The 18507-nt window shown below is 38.8% G+C and overlaps 1 protein-coding gene across 2 annotated transcripts in view; it reads left to right on the top strand.

Moving 5' to 3' along the window:
- The window catches only part of magi2a (membrane associated guanylate kinase, WW and PDZ domain containing 2a), a 241663-nt gene that overhangs the window by 198987 nt on the left and 24169 nt on the right, over positions 1 to 18507 (top strand). For both annotated transcript variants that reach the window (XM_060842832.1, XM_060842833.1), the window contains exons 17-18: positions 2696 to 2894; positions 14678 to 14821. In XM_060842832.1, the coding sequence (XP_060698815.1) occupies positions 2696 to 2894; positions 14678 to 14821 (343 nt within the window). The remainder of the gene's footprint in view (positions 1 to 2695; positions 2895 to 14677; positions 14822 to 18507) is intronic.

Here is an 18507-nt window from a genome sequence, read left to right as displayed (position 1 = left end):
TGGGTCCAGCAGGTTCACAAGACTTCTGCTAAAATCAAACCAAACCAGAGAAAAGTTGAGCTGGGAGAACTGGTCACTCCCCTTTCATTGTACAAGTTTTTTTTTAAAAGAACTTGAAAGACTTTTTCCTGAGGCAGTATCTGTTAGTTATGCTCAAACTGCCCATAGAATCTTTCAAAGCCAGACCTTTCAGAATCGCTGCTTTTACAACCGCTCTGAACAAAAAAGGCCAAGGAAAGCATAACCTTGTTAAAAGAGCGGCATTGTCACATCACTATTGTAATTAAACTGGAACAGTTTGATGAGAGTTGTGAAAATTCAGGGGCATCAATCTGGAGCATTGTTGCAGAATGTTGTTAGACGCTCTTTGTTGGACTGAGAATGCATAACCATCGCATAATATCATATGGAGTGAACCAAATTGGCTGTGATACTAGGGACCTGAGTGAAGATCTAAATAGATAAACTCAATGCTTTGGGATAAAGGTGGTTGCTTCAGACTTGTCTTTTGCAGTTATGCTGGATTCCGCCATCACTGAAGACAGGATGTTCTTGGAACTTCCTCCACTCATGAATTCTTTTAAATGCCAAGGATTTGAGAACACGTTGTTGATTACACCGTATGAGAGAACTGTTGACTTTGCTTGATTAACATATTTATATGGTGATAATAAGTTTTTTTCTGTTATCCCATTCATCATTGCCTCAGTATGGAATTGCACAATATTAAGAGATGTCAAATAGTTAAAGCTTTTGTTATTGATACTTTAATGTTCTGTTTGATTGACGCATTGAAATGCTTTTTGAAATTTGTTTTAAATTATAAAGCATTATGAGTAGGAGTTTTTTTCTAAGTGGTTCCACACATACTATTGTTATGAAATGATTCCATAGTGCTGTACACAGTTTATGTTCAAGAAACAGCCTTGAAAAGATCTTGAGTTGCCATGAGGGCAAGAAAGGGCCATATGGGTGGTCAGGAGGCATGAGCTGATATTGAGTTGACATGAAGGGGAATGGGGAATATGAAGACATGTGAAGATAGTTTTCAAAAGGTTCCTGAGTCCAAATCTTTCTGACATCTGTGAACCACAAGCCACAGAGAAGCTGACCACCCTCCATGAGATTTTCAGAGTGCTAGAAAATTCAATTGAGCTACCCAGATCACATGTACAACATGTGGGCACCTGGATGGGATACTGCAACACTGGAATCAAGCCCTATTTTTTAAATAGCTCTAGCATCCTTCCAATTAGATAATTCCTCGGGATTCACTCAGTATATTCAGGGGCAGGTGCCATTGTATCTAAGTATTAATATTCTGTACCTTAGAACAATATAAGCCTTCTTTTGGTGCCTAAACATTACACCAGCAAGGCTTACAGTTAAGCAATCTGCAAAATAGGTCTTATGACCTATTTAAATTTAAATGCACGGTCCCATTAAAAAGAGTCTTATGGGACAGCACTTGTGCCCCTACCCTTGGGGAGGTGGCAGGAATTCAAGTCCCAGCTACATCTAGAGTATGCCTTAACCTCTCTGAACAGATTGATTACAAAATGTCTACAGTTCCAAAATATGATAATGTTATGAATCTCATAAGTAACATGTGAACTAAGAACAGGTGGCTACCATTAAAAGTCTAGAGAGTAGAAATATGGACAAATCCTCGTCTTAACTATAATGCTACCATATTCTATATAGATAAACACAGAACGTTCCTGCCACCAAGTTAAGTATGACTGGTTAATCTGTTTAATGGTGGGGGATCAAATATTGGCCATGACACAGGAAGTATTCACCTGCTTTTCAAATCATGCCATAGAATCTTATGTATGCATTTGAAGAAACAGATGGGCATCAGATTAAAGGTATTTGTACAAATAACAAACAAGAAACCTTACTTACTTCAAGTGCTGGAGATAACAGCCTTTAAAATTTTAAAATAAGTGAGATTTTGGTACTACCTGCAATGGCTAATATCTATGTTTGATGAAGAAGACTGCCATCTAGCAGAAAGGCAGAAGACAGTCTCCAAGTAGAAGGAGGAGAGTAGAAGAATTAATACAAGAGCCGAGTTAATTCATTTTATCTTAACTGTTATACACAGCACTTGTGTAAATAAGTGCATTCAAATAATGATTTAATATCTGAATAAAGATATTTTTTATAATATTACTTGTAGTATTCCTTTTAATAGGGGATTGGTTAACTTGTTTGGCTGCTTCGTTAGTTCAAAATAATGCCAACACTGATGGTTTGATTCCATTCTGGCTGAGGCAGTCTTGGAATCTGCCTTTTTGTCCTGAGTGGAAGGCATTGGCAAAGCATCACTTGCCAAAATTACCAGAAAGCTAGCTCAGGATGAAGCACCTACAGATGTTGAGCCAACCTGTTTCAGGCAGAGTTCACATGGAATGGAATAAAATAGAAAATAGTTCCTTTTAATCATAGAATTACATATTTCAAAATTATCTAACAAATTCCCCTAACTATTCCCAAGGCAAAGGATCAAACAGATACTTGTTTGCAAACCTCTGCTAATAATGCTCTGCAATTCACTGAGATTTTTATTTAAGTTTCTTTTTTACTTTCATGTTTAATTATTCATGTAACTAATGAAACCTAATTTTCTTTTAAAAGTTTTGCAAAATAACTCATATTAATGATTTTATTCAATTTTTTTTAAATCTAGTTACAGGTCAGAAGTGAAAGCAAGACAGGATGTCAAACCAGACATTAGGCAACCACCATTTTCAGAGTACAGACAAGCTCCGACATCAGATTATCGACAGCCACCATCTCTAGACTACAGACAGCAGCCTCTCATAGATTACAGGCAGGCACCTTCTGACAATAGGCAGTATGGAGTATCTGATTACAGACAGCCACAGGTATGAAACCTCAAATATTCTGACCCATTAACCTTTCTTTTCTATCATTACTCGCATTAGTTGTCTTCATGAAGAATCTGAGTGCCATAATACAGCATAATTTGTAATACATAGTAAGATGTGCTTAATGTTATAGTAAATTATATAAGAATAACCTGAACTTGAGTATAGGAGCATCATTTAAAAGTTACAGAAACTTGAAACAATAAAGTGAAAATCAATAAGCAGACTTCAGGAAAGCGTTATTAAATTGGGTAAATGTCAGATGAAATTTCATGCAATTTGATGAAGTGAAAAATTTTAGAATGAAGATTTAAATTATATTTTGTATTATGTCACACAATTAACTTGTTAATATTAAGTAACATACTCATGTTGCCATCATTGTACCAACATATGACATATACTCTATTTTAACTGGAGCTACTTGAAGCATGACACTAATTAAAACATGCTATAGTTCATAACTAAATAGGTATAATTTTAGCCCAGACATCAGGCTGTGAATGAAATATTTGTATCCATTAATGAGCTGTAATAATCATCATTCTGGAATTTTCAATACCATATTACCCAAATGTGGTTCTTATTTTATGAGAGATGACACGAGCATGTTGCATCAGGTGAAATACACAACTAGATATCACGAAGAGGTAGAGTCAAAAAGTGTGGCTGGAAAAACACAGTTGATCAGGCAGCATCTGAGGAGCAGGAGAGTCGATGTTTTGGGCATGAGCCCTTTATCAGGGATGTAGGGAAGGGGGCTGAGAGATAAATAGGAGGCTGAGACTGGGGGAAACGTAACTGGGAGGGTGAGAGATAGACACAGTTGGGAGTGATTATGACAGGTCAGTGGTGACGGTGGAGCAGATAGGTGTGAAGGAAGATGGACAGGCAAGACAGGTCAAGAAGGTGGTGCCGGGGGAATCCAAGATGGCGGCAACCCAGCAAGTCTGAGTCTACAGTGCTCCTCCCAAGACTTGGGCAAAGTGGGTCACCCACCGCCACAACACTCACCAAATCATTAAAAATAGCTGTTTAATTTAATGAGTTGTTTAGTATTGAATTTAAACAATTTAATCTTCAGTAGAAATGACTAAAGGGAAGGGAGCCCGCAGCGCTCAGCAAGCAGGAACCCCTCCCCCACCCTCTCCTGCTGCAGCAGAGGCGTCCACAGCCGCCCCAGGGGACTTACCTACGGTGGCAAGCCTCGTGGAAATCATCTCCAGACTGGATGCGAAGATCGACGCTTTTATTGAAGAATCCCGAAATTGATGGGACTCACTCTCGGCCGCACTGCGAAAGCACGACTAAGACATTAAGGAAATTGAGTGCTGAGTCGATGGAGCGAAGCTAAAGGCCGCGACCTCTGAAACTACAGCACAATTGGCTGTGGATCGGGTCCGGACTCTCGTACAGCGAGTCCAGACCTTAGAGAACCACATTGACGACCTCGAGAATCAAGGTCATCAAAAAAATATTTGTTTGCTGGGCCTTCCTGAACGGGAAGAGGAAGGCCAGCTTACAACGTTCCTTGAGCAGTGGCTTCCACAGCTGTTAAATCTGGAGGCTGGATCAGGCCAGGTAAGGGTGGAATGGGCCTACCGGGTCGCAATACGCGGGCCCGGCTCAAACCAGCACCCACACCCGGTCCTGTTCCGGCTGCAGAGCTATAAGGAGAAGCGGATACTCCTAGAAGCCTCTAGAAATCTTGGAAAAGATCCTCAAGCCATGATCTATAAAGGATCCAAGATCATGTTAATCAAGGACTTTTCCCCAGCTCTGGTCCGAAAGAGGAAGGCATTCGATGAGGCGAAGAAGTGTTTAAGGGACTTAAATATTCAATACTCCCTGCGCTACCCAGCAACGTTACGCTTTATCCATAAAGGATCCGTGTATAACTTCGGATCGCCGGAAAAGGCCAAGGAATTTTTGGACTCTCTTAGATAAATTGTAAGAAATAATTGATGTTGGTTTGTCTCCCCCCCCCCCCCCCCACTCTGGTTTATATCCCCCCTTTTTTTTACCTTACTGCTTAATATTATCTTGGGGAGTGGGGAGAGGGATTTATTTATTTGTTCTCTACTTAATGATTTTCTCCCCCCCCCCCGGTTTCTTTTATTACTCTCTCTCTATATATATGGGCCGGGGGGTCTAGTTAATGTTGGTGGTGGGAGGTGGTTACCTTATTCTGTTTTACCTCTGTCTCGAGGAGCGAGGTTGTTTTCTCTTGTTATTCTGTATTACTATATTTAATTATTACTTGTTGAGGTTGTAATTTTATAGTTATATATGTTTATACATGGTACTAACATTACCAAATATATCCAGGTGTTGGTGTGGGTGGGGGGTGGGGAGGTGGTGGTAGGGTGCTCACTGTTAACTCTAGCTCTGTAGTATATTTGAATTTTCATCATCCTATTGAGGTGCACCTGGGTCAAGGATGGGGCACTGGTTGGGAGAGGATACAATGGACCTTTGGAAAGGAAGTGATACCCCTGGGAACAAGGGGGAAAATCTCCATTTAAGTATATTTTATTTTTTTATTTAGAAATAGTTTTTTATTATACTGTTGTGAGTGTATTAGAGAGCCTTTATTTTTGCGAATTTTATATGCTCTATGCTCAGGATGTTCTGGATAGGGTTTCCCCTCCCGAGGGGTCTCAGATTTGACCAGACGATTATGGTTGATCAGTCGGTTAAGTGGTGCACCTGGAATGTCAAGGGGAGTAATTCTCGCCAATCAAAAGGGAGAAAATATTATCAAATCTCAAGAAAGAAAGGGTTGATATAGCTCTCCTACAGGAGACACACTTGTTGGATAAAGAACACTTAAAATTACGACAGGGTGGATTTGATCAGGCCTTTTTTTCTTCTTTTAGTTCAAAAAGCAGGGGAGTTGTTATTCTTGTTTGGAAGAATTTCCCTTTCAAAATCCTAAATCAGATAAAACATGAATCTGGATGATATATTCTGATTAAAACCCTTATAAATGGAAAGGAATATGGGATTTTAAATTTGTATTGCCCCCGATGCATCCTTTTAAATTTATAACAGAAGCCTTCTCAAAATTGATGGCTCTCAGTGCCCGTCATACAATTAAAGTCTCCCCCTATAATTGTATTATGGATCCGGAAAGAGATAGGATTCCCAAGAGTACTGCAGGATTATCTCCCAGATCTAGACAATGGATGGATTTGAACAAAGACTTAGGATTAGTAGATGTATGGAGATGTCTTCATCCACAGGGCAAAGATTTTTCTTTTTACTCCAATCCACATAAATGCCATACCAGAATTGATATGTTTTTTGCCCCCTCGATTTTTTAAACTTCCATATCATCCGGTAAAATAGGTAGTACAGCAATTTCCGATCACGCTGCTGTATATATGGAAATCAAGGCGAGGAACAATGGGGCATCACCTCGGCATTGGCATATGGACCACTTCCTGATGAAAGATAGTAAATTTGTAAAGTACTTCTCTCAAGAATTTAAAACTTTTTTAAAAATTAATTTAGGTACGGCTAGCAACCCATCAATGATGTGGGAGAACATGAAAGCTTACGCGCGAGGTTTGATCATCTCATACTCAGCCACCCAGAAAACATTAAAGGGAGAACAACAGCGTCTGCTCGAAGCTCGCTTACAAGCAGCTGAAACAGCATACACTGACAGACCTTCTATTATCAAATTGCAAAGGATTACAGTCCTTAGGACAGCTCCATACACCATGCTTACCCAAACGGCTAAGAGGGAAATATTATTTGCAAAACAAAGGTTATATGAATTTGACGACAAACCGGGTAGATACTTAGCATTTCTTGCAAAGAGAAAAAAGGCCCCTCAAACTATCACATCTATCAAGGAAAGCACGGGTATTTTGACTCATGATCATAAAAGGATTAATGCAATCTTTAGAAAATTTTATTCTGATTTATATAAATCGCAGGATTGTGAAGACAGGACTAGGAAGATGCAATCATTTTTTCAAAATTTGACCTTTCCGGACCTAACTCCAGAACAGGTATCGGTCTTAAATGCTCCCCTATAACAGCCAAGAAATACTTGACGCAATCGGGCAACTTCAGAGCGGTCAGGCACCTGGCCCAGATAGCTTTCAAGCTGAATTCTATAAAGAATTTACAGGAATATTGGCTGGTCCACTTATGGACATGTATAACTACGCATACAGGCAGGGCTGTCTCCCGCCTTTGTTGAAAGAGGCAAATATCTCTCTTATCCTTAAAAAAGGAAAGGACCCAGAAGATTTCGCGTCATACAGACCAATATCCTTGCTAAATGTAGATTTTAAAATCCCTTCTAAAGCATTAGCATTGAGACTAGAAAGGAGGATCAGACGGGGTTTATTAAGGGCCATAGATCATCCAATAATATTAAAAGGGTTTTGAATATGATTCAAGCCTGCCATCAGGGAAAGATACCAGGAGTAGTAGTCTCATTAGACGCGGAAAAGGCATTCGATAGGGTTGAATGGTCATATTTGTTTTACACATTGGAAAGGTTTGGCATTGGAACAGTGTTTACCAAATGGGTCTCGACATTGTATAGTGATCCCAAAGCAGTTGTGGTTATCAAGGGATTAGGCTCGGATAGCTTCAGTGTGGATAGGGGCTGCCATCAGGAATGTCCTCTCTCGCCATTGTTATTTACGCTAACAGTTGAACCACTAGCAGAAGCTATACGGGCTGATCCTAATATAACGGCCCCAAGGATTGGTACAGGTAAACATAAAATTATCCTTTATGCAGATGATGTTCTTCTATTCCTCAGTAATCCTCTGATGTCCGTGCCTTGCTTAATCCAAGTTATTAATACATTTAGTGCATTCTCAGGCCATAAAACTAATTTCTCAAAATCGGAGGCTATGCCAATAGGTGGCCTTGCTATGATAGCCCACTTAGTGGATGGATCCCACTTTCCCTTTCGTAGGTCCTTGCAGGGTTTCTTATATTTAGGCATTTTTATTGCCCCAGTATTTGGTCAATTATACAAGGCTAATTTTGTGCATTTACTGGAAAGGATAAGGCAGGACCTCCAGCGATGGGGAGACCTTCCAATTTCCTGGCTGGGTAGAATAGCACTAATTAAAATGAATGTCCTGCCCCATCTCCTACACCCTATGAGAATGCTTTCGGTGATGCTACCAAGGCTGGCACTACATAAATTATATGGCTGATTGGGTTCCTTTATCTGGAATCCTAGACGGCCCCTCATTAAGCTGAAGAAGCTACAGCTTCCACAGGCAAGGGGAAGATTGAACTTCCCAGATTTAGGAAATATCAGTTAAGTTCCCAATTAGGTTACATAGCTGATTGGGTCTTGTCTGATCCACAATCCATCTGGCTGGATATCAAGGCTTCTCAAGTAAAATGCCCACTTATTAACCTTTTATTTTTAGACAAGAGGAAAATCATTACGGATCACTGTAAAAACCCTATAATACTAAACACAATTAAAGCTTGGAATATAATGCGGCAAAATGAGGGCAACTCACATAAAACATCCCCCTATGCTCCGATAGTGGGAGCATGGGGATTTCAACCGGGGTTTACAGATGCCACTTTTAAACTCTGGAGATTCAGGGGTATCTCATGTTTAGGGGACCTATTTAAAGTAGGGGTCCTGATGTCTTTTGAACAGCTGCGTTAGAAATTCGGATTACCTAATGGAGACCTCTTTCGGTACTTCCAAATTCGAGATTATATACAGAAGAAGACAACGCTCTTAGATAGTCTTTATAAATCAGATAGAGAATGTAGAATGCTACGACCAATGGGGGTATCTTCCGTCAGTACTATTTATCATTTACTACATGATGAAGTATCGGGAGATATGGACAATCTGCTTAAAACATGGGATCAGGATTTGGGACTAGAAATCTCTATAGAAACGTGGAATGACATTTGGGGAAAATGCCAGAAGAATCACCATCTGCAACAGACATCAGGCTATCCAGCTGAAGATACTTCATAGAGCCCATATAGCACCGGATCGATTGGCAAAATTTAAGGCAGGAGCATCTCCAATGTGTCCCAAATGTAAAATAGAGGTGGGCACTCTTGTACATTGCCTATGGACCTGTCATAAGATCCATAGATACTGGACTAAAGTAGCAAGTACCCTGACAGAAATTTTAGGAACGGAAATTAAAGTGGACCCTATATCTCTCCTTTTGGGCTTTTCGAACTTACCCTCCCTGGATATGCACGGGAAGAGATTATTATCTATTCTCTCTTTCTGTGCAAGGAAACATATTTTGTAAACTGGGTGGCTGAGGGCCCCCCCCCCCCCGGACTTTCAAATTAGCACAGATTAATTATTTAATGCATTCCCCTTGACTTCCTTACAAATGTGATGCACCGAAAAACCGAATTATTTCATAAAATCTGGCAGCCCTTCTTGAATTATATAAATACAGATATTTCGGCCATCCTAACAAGGGCTTTTATTTAATTGAGATTGCGAACCTGGCTGGTCCGGGGCCCCTTGGGAGAGGATCCCGCACGAATACGGGTTTTGTTACATTTGATGTTAACAAATTCCGAGCATGTATCTCACTATCCAATTTCTGTGTTATCCGTTGTTTTTTTTTCTTTCTCTTATTTAAATAATATAAGAGACTTAATTATACACTCTGGTTAGTTGTAGGTTAGATTAATAGTTGAGTTTTGTTTTTTTTTCTCTTGGTATTATTTTGTTAAATTTTGGTTATTATTTATTTAAGATTTAATTGTATATCAATGTTTGTACTTGAGAGTTTTTTTTATTTTTGTAAACTTGTAAAAATGTTAAATTTCCAATAAAAATATCTATTAAAAAAAAAGGTGGTGCCAAGTTGGAGGCTTGGATCTGGGTTGAGGTGGAGTAGGGGAGATTTGGAAACGAGTGAAGTTGATGTTGATGCAGTGTGGTTAAAAGATCCCAAGACGGAAGATAAAGCATCCTTCATCCAGTTGTCGGTTGGCTTGGATTTGGCAGTGGAGGAGGCCCGGACATGCATGTCCTTGGGAAGTGAGACTCCAAGTCAGCCGACGACTGGAAGAAGAACGTCTCATCTTCTGCCTTGGGACCCTTCAACCACACAATATCAACATTGACTTCACTAGTTTCTAAATCTCCCCCATCCCCACCTCATCCCAAATCCAACCCTTCAACTCAGCACCACCCTCTTAACCTGTCCCACCTGTCCATATTCCTTCCCACCTATCTGCTCCACCCTCCCCACTAACATATCACAATCACCCTGCACCTGCATCTACCTATCGCCTTCCCAGTTACCTTCTCCCCAACCCTACCCCCACCCTCCTATGTAGCTCTTAGCTTCTTCAAACCCCACCCTCCCCACACACATTGCTGACGAAGGGGTCATGCCTGAAATGTCAAGTCTCCCACTTCAGGCCTCCTGTGCTATCTAGCGCCATAAGCTTTTCAATTTTGACTCTCCAGCATCAGTGGTCCTCACTAAGAGATACAATTTTAAAAGTAGTACAGGTACAGGAATAGTTAGGGGTTTATATACTGAAAACTTTGAATGTGGCTGGTTGAATTGATAATGTTCAAAAGGCAAATTGGATCCTTGGTTTCATCATCGAGGAATAAAGCAAAACATGTAATTAATCTAAACAATTAAATACTTGTGGTCAGCTCAAGCATTGTGCACAGTTCCCTGATTTTCTAATGCATGCCACAGCAAACTAGCAAATGTAAATGTAATATTTAGGCTAATGAGTATTTGTACCTTTCAGCAGCAACATACAATGGGTGAAATAAAATACACTATCAATTATATATCCAGGAGAAAGTGAGGACTACAGATGCTGGAGATCAGAGCTGAAAATGTGTTGCTGGAAAAGTGCAGCAGGTCAGGCAATATCCAGGGAGCAGGAGAATCAATGTTTCGTGCATGAGCCCTTCTTCAGGAAAAGAAGGGCTCATGCCCGAAATGTCGATTCTCCTGCTCCTTGGGTGCTGCCTGACCTGCTGCGCTCTTCCAGCACCACTAATCCAGAATCTGGTTTCCAGCGTCTGCAGTCATTGTTTTTACCCCTTAATTGACAGCCAGCTCCAGTAGCTGTGAGCTAGATGTAGTGATCATTCAATGATTTTAAATTTGTTGTTGCTAAAAAGGCAAGAGTTCCCAGTTCATTCCCAGAAACAAATATAACCTTTTTGTTAGTTTCTGTTTTCTTCACTTTTGCTGTTGTTCAATATAAGTTAATGTTTTCAACTGTTTTAAGGTTTTCCAGCATGGAAATCTCCCATGTTGAACAGTGGGTGTTTGGAAAACAGCAGCACTTTTTAAACAGAGTTCAAACATATTGCGGTGTTAAGGATGTATAGTATGCATAGCTTGATTCTTGTAACTGATGTTATGAAGACTATTGATCAGACAGGTGAATGTAAAATAACAATACATTTACAAATGTGAGCTTTATTTCGAATAAAGTATCATCCATGCCAGCTATATGTCACCAACAGTGTTGCTTTTTCATCCTCCTCCCACTACATGCGCGTGAAGGACAGCTCCTGGCTGGCACACTTGACCTGGTGCATGGTTGGCCTTCAAATGGCCAGAGCCAAGATTCTCAGATTATCCCAGCAGTGATGAGCACTTCCACAGTTGGTGATCACATGATAGGATAAGTGAGATGTCCTAGAGCTATGATGCAAACAAAAAGAGGTGAATAATGGAGAACTGTAAGAGATATCTCATTAGAACTCACTATGACAAACCACCCATGAAGGACCCAGAAGTTAGTACTGAGCCAGTTTTTGGCAAAGTTCAGCCCTTCAACTTTATATTGTTTCAGCGGTACTTGTCAATCTGTCACTTTGTTAACAATATGGTTATTTTCAGAAAACAAATACCCAAGGTAAATGTAAAAAATGTAAATTTTCGAAAATCGTTTTTATTCCTCATACCCACTATATTGGAAATCCCATAAAATTATGTCACGATCTCGGCAAGCAGATTTCTCTAAGTGTACAGTACAGGTCAGAAAACAAGTTCCAACATGACCTGTAAATGAGCATGCTGATTGACTAACTTTCAACCCTTTACATTTGTAAATACTAGAAATAGATGCTCATTACAGACCATGAGCTAGAGACATAGCTTTGAAATGGCAATTCTTTCTGCTAGCTCTGTTCACTATTTCCTAACTCACTGAATGTGAAGTTATATGTATATTAGTTGTATCCACAGTTCATGAACTTCATTTATAAGACATTAAACTGTGTAGCCTCTGCGAAGAAAGTGAATTTCGGGTATAAGCAGATTCACTTCACTTTTTCTTTTTGCCTAAGTTACTTGATTTTGATTTGCAATCCCTTCATGGAGTCTCCCCATAGAAGATACCTTTCTGCTTATGAGGAAGAGCTACAGTTTTTGTGACTAAGCATTCATACTGTTGCTATATAGTTGGTCATGAAAGTAGCTCAGGTGCATGGCCTTCAGATTTTCTCTTCCTCCCAAATGGGTGACCCTCCCAAATGGGTGTCCCTAATAAAATATTCCAACTGTTCTAAAAGTTATTGTTTGCTAAATCAATGATCAAATATGTTGTATTTTCTCTGTGAGAGAACTTTTTGAATACAAGTTATCTTCTATCTAATTTATGTATATATCAGGGTTAATTTCATCTCCATGGATCAACTCATGGAAGTTGCAGCGTGAGGACTTGACTCATGGCAGGCTGGCATGGGCCTTGCCAAGTGGTTGCTCATTGTTAAAGATTGCCAATAGGTTGTTACTTGAAGAAAGCAAGGACTGCAGATGCTGAAAACCAGTCAATAGACTTGGAGCTGGAGAAGTACAGCAAGTCAGACAGAATCAGAGGAACAGAAAAGTTGACATTTCAGGCCGTGACCCTTCATCAGGATCCTGATGCTGTCTGACTTGCTATGCTTCTCTGGCTCCACATCTATTGACAATAGGTTGTTGCTCACATCTTTGTTGGAAATGAATGGAAAGGTAAATTACACATTGGATAAAATAAAGGCTGTGCCAAAACGCAACAAAGATGATTTATTTGGAGGATAAAGAAAGTTAGTGATTACTATGATATCTGTGCTGTTCCAAATCTTCCTGTTCTTTTACATCTTCAATGCACTGAAATAACAATCATTCTATTGTTTTCCTTTAATTTAACTTTTAAATTTTTTAATGAAGTAAAACCATTTTCCTGGAAATGAGATAACAGAATTAAGTAATCACATTTAAATAAACATCTTAATGTGCAGTACCATTATGTGAAGGCTACTCATCATCAACTTGTAAAGGACAATTCGTAATGAGCAATGAATGCTAGTCCCTTCCAAATCTCAAACATGACTTTTTTTAAAGAAGTGACACTGGAGTAATTAGTACCATCACTGCATAGCTAACTATTCATGAAAGTTGAGTATTAATAATTCCAGATAATGCCACATGACTTAACACATGACTGATTATTACATGTGAAATGAGTTGAGACATTGAACATAACTAATTAAGAAAATGATATAAGTAAACAAATGCATGTAAAATAATATGCAATTAAAAAAAGAAATAAAAGCAGCAACTTTTTTTATGCAATAACATCTTATACAGTTATGGGCAAATACCATATTTGAGGTATGATTAAATAATGCCTACTTTAAAGATATAATGATATCAGGTAATGTAAAATTATTGCTGATAGGATAGACTGTGAATGGTAAGCCTTTCCCACCATTTGTCCCAAAAGAAGCATTAGATATTGCTTTAACCTTTCCCTTCTTGATTTCTCTGAACCAATCATAAAATTTATTCTCATACTGGTTCATAGATCACTTATTTCTAAATCTTGCTGAAATCCAAATTCATTTATCACAAAAAAATGTTTGAGTCAAAACTTTGTCATCAGATTTTATTTCTGGTTTTATGATTCTGAGGAGAAAACAGTTGCAACCAATACAAAATTAACCTGAAAGCTTTGCATGCAAATTTTAAATCTATTACTTCAATACCTGATTAGAAATTCTTGCTTTTATGGAAGGCTCTCAAAATTATCAAGCAAATATTTTAACATTAATGAAGCATTTGATTTGTCATATTTCCTTTAGAAATTTTACTGCACTTGTTACATTGTTCTTCTTGCATGTTTAGTCAATAGAAAATATTAAAAGTGAAGGATTGTTCAACATCCACATTTGGAAAAATCAAATATGTATTAAAATATTTTAAATAGTATTTATGATTTGCTACTAACCATTAATTATATCTGCCACACACTTGCTTCATGAATTATCACTCCTGATGTGCAATATACTATATGGAGTGAAAGTTGTACATAATCCACAGAGCACCTATGTGGTTGATATTCTCTTTAACTAACTCTTCAGCTGATTTATGGCATGAGTGTTTCACCATGTAACTTTAATATCCTGAAAATCTTTGAGGAAAGGAGGAATAATTTTTGTTTAGCTTTATTATATCCTTGCAAGGAGTAGGAACTGACCATGTAAGTCTGTTAATACAAAAATTATAGACTTGATTAAGGGTGAGTACAGAATAAGGTAACAAGCAATATTCATACTGACTTGACCTATAGTTAACCTAACCATTATCCTTGCACTGATACATTTCTAAATGTCAGGAACTAAATCTTTTGATTTTAGAGTTTTGTTGTTTCAATACAGGCTGAACATTTCGAACTGTTTGATTAAATAAACTGTTCAAACAGCATACTGAGTATCAGGGTTTAAATATAGTTTATTCTTACTTTATGTTTATATATAGGATTTTGATTATTTTACGGTTGATCTGGAGAAAGGTACCAAAGGATTTGGATTTAGTATTCGTGGAGGACGAGAGTACAAAATGGATCTCTATGTGCTGCGTTTAGCAGAAGATGGCCCAGCAATCAGAAATGGGAGAATGAGAGTAAGTCAGCAATTTCTTTTTAATTCAATCACTTTTGTTGCAGCAATCAAACATTGTGGTTTCATTGCAGTGTGGATTTTACGCAAGAGGCATTCAGAAGATATAAAATCAACTTAGACTCTATCATTGCTTCAAGGCGCAATATTAAAGTCACTGCTAGCATGAAATCTACTAAATGGACTGAAATAAAAAGCACAGCATTTCCTATTTTATTGTACAAATGATGCTATGGCTTATGTGATATCAAGATACATATTAGCAGTACTTGGTGGGTAACCTGATTTCGTAATGAAGGGTTTCAGCCTGAAATATTGACTTACCTGTTCCTCAGATGCTGTCTGATCTGCTGTGCTTTTCCAGCTTCACATCTGTTGACTCTGATTTTCAGTATCCGCAGCCCTTACTGTCTCAAATTCTCTAATTTCTTCCCTTATGATAGGGAATATCAGAATCTGTTATGTTCCTCCATTAAGACTATGGATTGGCCAAGGAACTTATAGCTATAGTTAGTATATCGCATAGTAGTGCATTTATCAAATGAACCATCAAGATTAAGCAGCATTTTATATTTAAATAAAGTGTCAATCACCTTTTATAAACTTTTATGGAGACTATGTGCACAAATACTGCAGAATATTATACTTGTTGTGGAACTGCAAAGGACATAATATATGAGACAGAACTTTGAACATTTTCTCCTTTATAATTCAAAATAGTGCCCACACTATCTGATATATCTGCAAAGTGGCAGTAAACTTGCAGCAGGAATCTTGCAAAGTAACTGTTGAAACTGGATTAAAACACTAAAAACATCTGAATACAAAGTAGGTGTGTAGGTCACAACCTTCAGCTCAGTAGCACTACTAGTACTGATGCTGCAGAAGCTTGAATCTTTTGAAAGATTGGTCAAAATACTTATCCTTGCCCTTGAAGCAGATGATATCTTTTCACCTCTCTCAACTCATACATCTACCAGCACAGGCTGCAGTGAATTTTAAAATATCTCTTCAAATTTCAGGTGAGATGATTTTGACTGACTTCTGTTACAGCAGAGTGAGTGGAAGATTAGTAGAAGTTTGGGTTCACAAGGGAATGGTACTGGACTATGACATGGAGGTTAGCGGAGTCCAAGGGCCTGTGCGGAATGGTTATAGTTCTTCACAGACTGATATGAAGATGATGCACAGAAGGCAGAGAGGAGAAGCTATGTGCAGATGCATAAGGAAGATAATTGTTAAGGCTGGCCAGGTTTGGAATAGTCAGGTCTCAAGATAAACTTGTATGATAACTACTGTTATACCTCACTGGGTAACCTAATTGGAAATCAAGCCCCACTATCTCCAGCGTCATCACAAAAGTTAAAGGTTTTGACAAGTATGCAGAATTCCCTAAATTGTCTGATTTTCAGATCTAGCTTAATGGAAAACACGGACTAGATTACACATGTTTCTGTACTTAACAAGAACATGGCTATTTAAATAGATTTGAACTTTTAATTAAATAATTATGAGCCAACAACCTATAATTCTACGAGTTAAAAATTTAAATGCCCTTATACACTTCCCCTCCACACCCACATGCAGACTGACACAGATGGGGTAAAACAAAACAACATGGATGTTCTTGGCAGCAGGAAAGACTGGGAATGCAGTGCACTAGTCGCTGTCCAAGATTTACTGAGATGATTCCTATGCTTCTTGGTTTACCCTTTCCAGATGCTTTCACCTGGCCCAGGGTGGCTGGTTCCCACTCAACATTCTATCACTTATCAATTAAAAGTCTCAGCTTACTGCAACTGGAAAGGGGAAACAAAGTGGTTATCTTTAGGTTTGAGATGCTTTTTTTACTACAAAGCAAAAACAGTTTATTCTTGAGATCCAATGACCTCTTCCAAAATATTCACAAAACCAAGCTGTTCAGCCACTGAGAGCCAGTCACATAGTTATTGGCAAGTAGATAATTCTAATTGATAACTGTTCACTAATCAGCTACTTGGTGCGCACCAAATTTTCATTTGTATATATCCTTTAGCTGCAGCTTATCTGCAAAGTAGACATCCCTAATTGTTTGAACAGCCCAATTTACAATGAGTGTCAGGTTGTTTGTCTTTAAAAAGTTTGGCAATCCTTCAAGATTCCTTGGTTTTTAAAATAGTTTTGTTCTCATTTCAATCAACAATTAAAAATACGGGAAAGAAAACGGCATCTAAGATACCCATTAAGCATGGCAGAAAACGTTAGGGTTTGTCTTTTCCAGTTTGTAAATGCAATAGGTCTTAATTGCTACCAACCTATCTATGTGGCATTAAAAATGAAGAACAAAGAACAAAGAAAACTTACAGCCCAGGAACAGGCCCTTCGGTCCTCCAAGCTTGAGCCAATCCAAATCCACTGTCTAAACCTATCGCCCAATTCTTAAGCATCTGTATTCATCTGCTCCCCAATTGGTCATGCATCTGTCCAGATGCACCTTAAATTAATCTACCTTGGCTGTCCCTAATACGTCTGCTGACAACACGCTTCAGACATGTACCAAAGTACTTTCCGCATGTATCCCCCTTAAACCTTTCACCTCTCACCTTGAACACATGACCTCTCATTATTGAATCCCTCACCCTGGGAAAAAGCTTGTCTCTATCTACCCTGTCTATATCCTTCATGATTTTGACCTCAATCAGGTCCCCCTCAATCTCCTTTTTTCTAATGAAAACAATCCTAACCTACTCAACCTCTCTTCATAGCTAGCACCTTCCATACCAGGCAACATCCTCATAAACCTTCACTGCATCCTCTCCGAAGTGTCCACATCTTTTTAGTAGTGTGGTGATCAGAACTGTGCATATTATATTAAATATGGCCAAAACAAAGTCTTGTACAATTTTAACATGACCTGCCAGCTCTTATGTTCAGTACCCCATCCAATGAAGGCAAGTATACCATATGCCTTCTTGGCCACTCTATTCACCTGTGCAGCAAACTTAAGGATATAGTGGACCTGAACTCCCAGATCTCCCTGCTCATCAACTTTTCCCAAGGCTCTTCCATTTACAGTATAGCTTGCTCTAGAATTAGACTTTCCAGAATGCATCACCTCACATTTGCCTGGATTGAACTCCATCTGCCTTTCTCCATTTTGAGAAACTCCCTTCAACTACTACTCTCCTGTTGTTCAACTAGTTCCTTATCCACCTAGCTAGAACATCCTGCACACTTTGTGATTTCACTTTCTCCATTAGTTTATCATGGGGAATCTGATCAAACGCCTTACTAAAGTCCATATATATGAAATCTCCAGCCCTTCTTTCATCTATCTTCGGTCACTTCCTCAAAGAACTCTATTAAGTTGGTAAGGCATGATCTCACCCACACAAAACCATGTTCTCTATCACTGATAAGCCCATTCTTTTCAAAATATAAATAGATTTTATCCCTCATTACGTTCTCCAGCAACTTTCCCACCACTGATGTCAGGCTCACTGGTCTGTAGTTACCTGAAATACCCTTACTCCCCTTCTTGTACAGGGGTAACAACATGAGCAACCCTCTCATCCTCTGGCACTTCACCTGTGGTTAAGGATGCTACAAAGATATCTGTCAGGACCCCAGCTATCTTCTCTCTTGCCTCCCTCAGCAACCTGGGATAGATCCATCCGGCCCTGGGGATTTGTCCACCTTAATATCTTTTAG

This window comes from Hemiscyllium ocellatum, chromosome 23 (genome assembly GCF_020745735.1).
Source record: "Hemiscyllium ocellatum isolate sHemOce1 chromosome 23, sHemOce1.pat.X.cur, whole genome shotgun sequence".
In the NCBI taxonomy this organism is placed as follows: domain Eukaryota; kingdom Metazoa; phylum Chordata; class Chondrichthyes; order Orectolobiformes; family Hemiscylliidae; genus Hemiscyllium; species Hemiscyllium ocellatum.
Note: the sequence above shows the minus strand (reverse complement) of the source record. Positions and strands in the feature narration are given on the sequence as shown.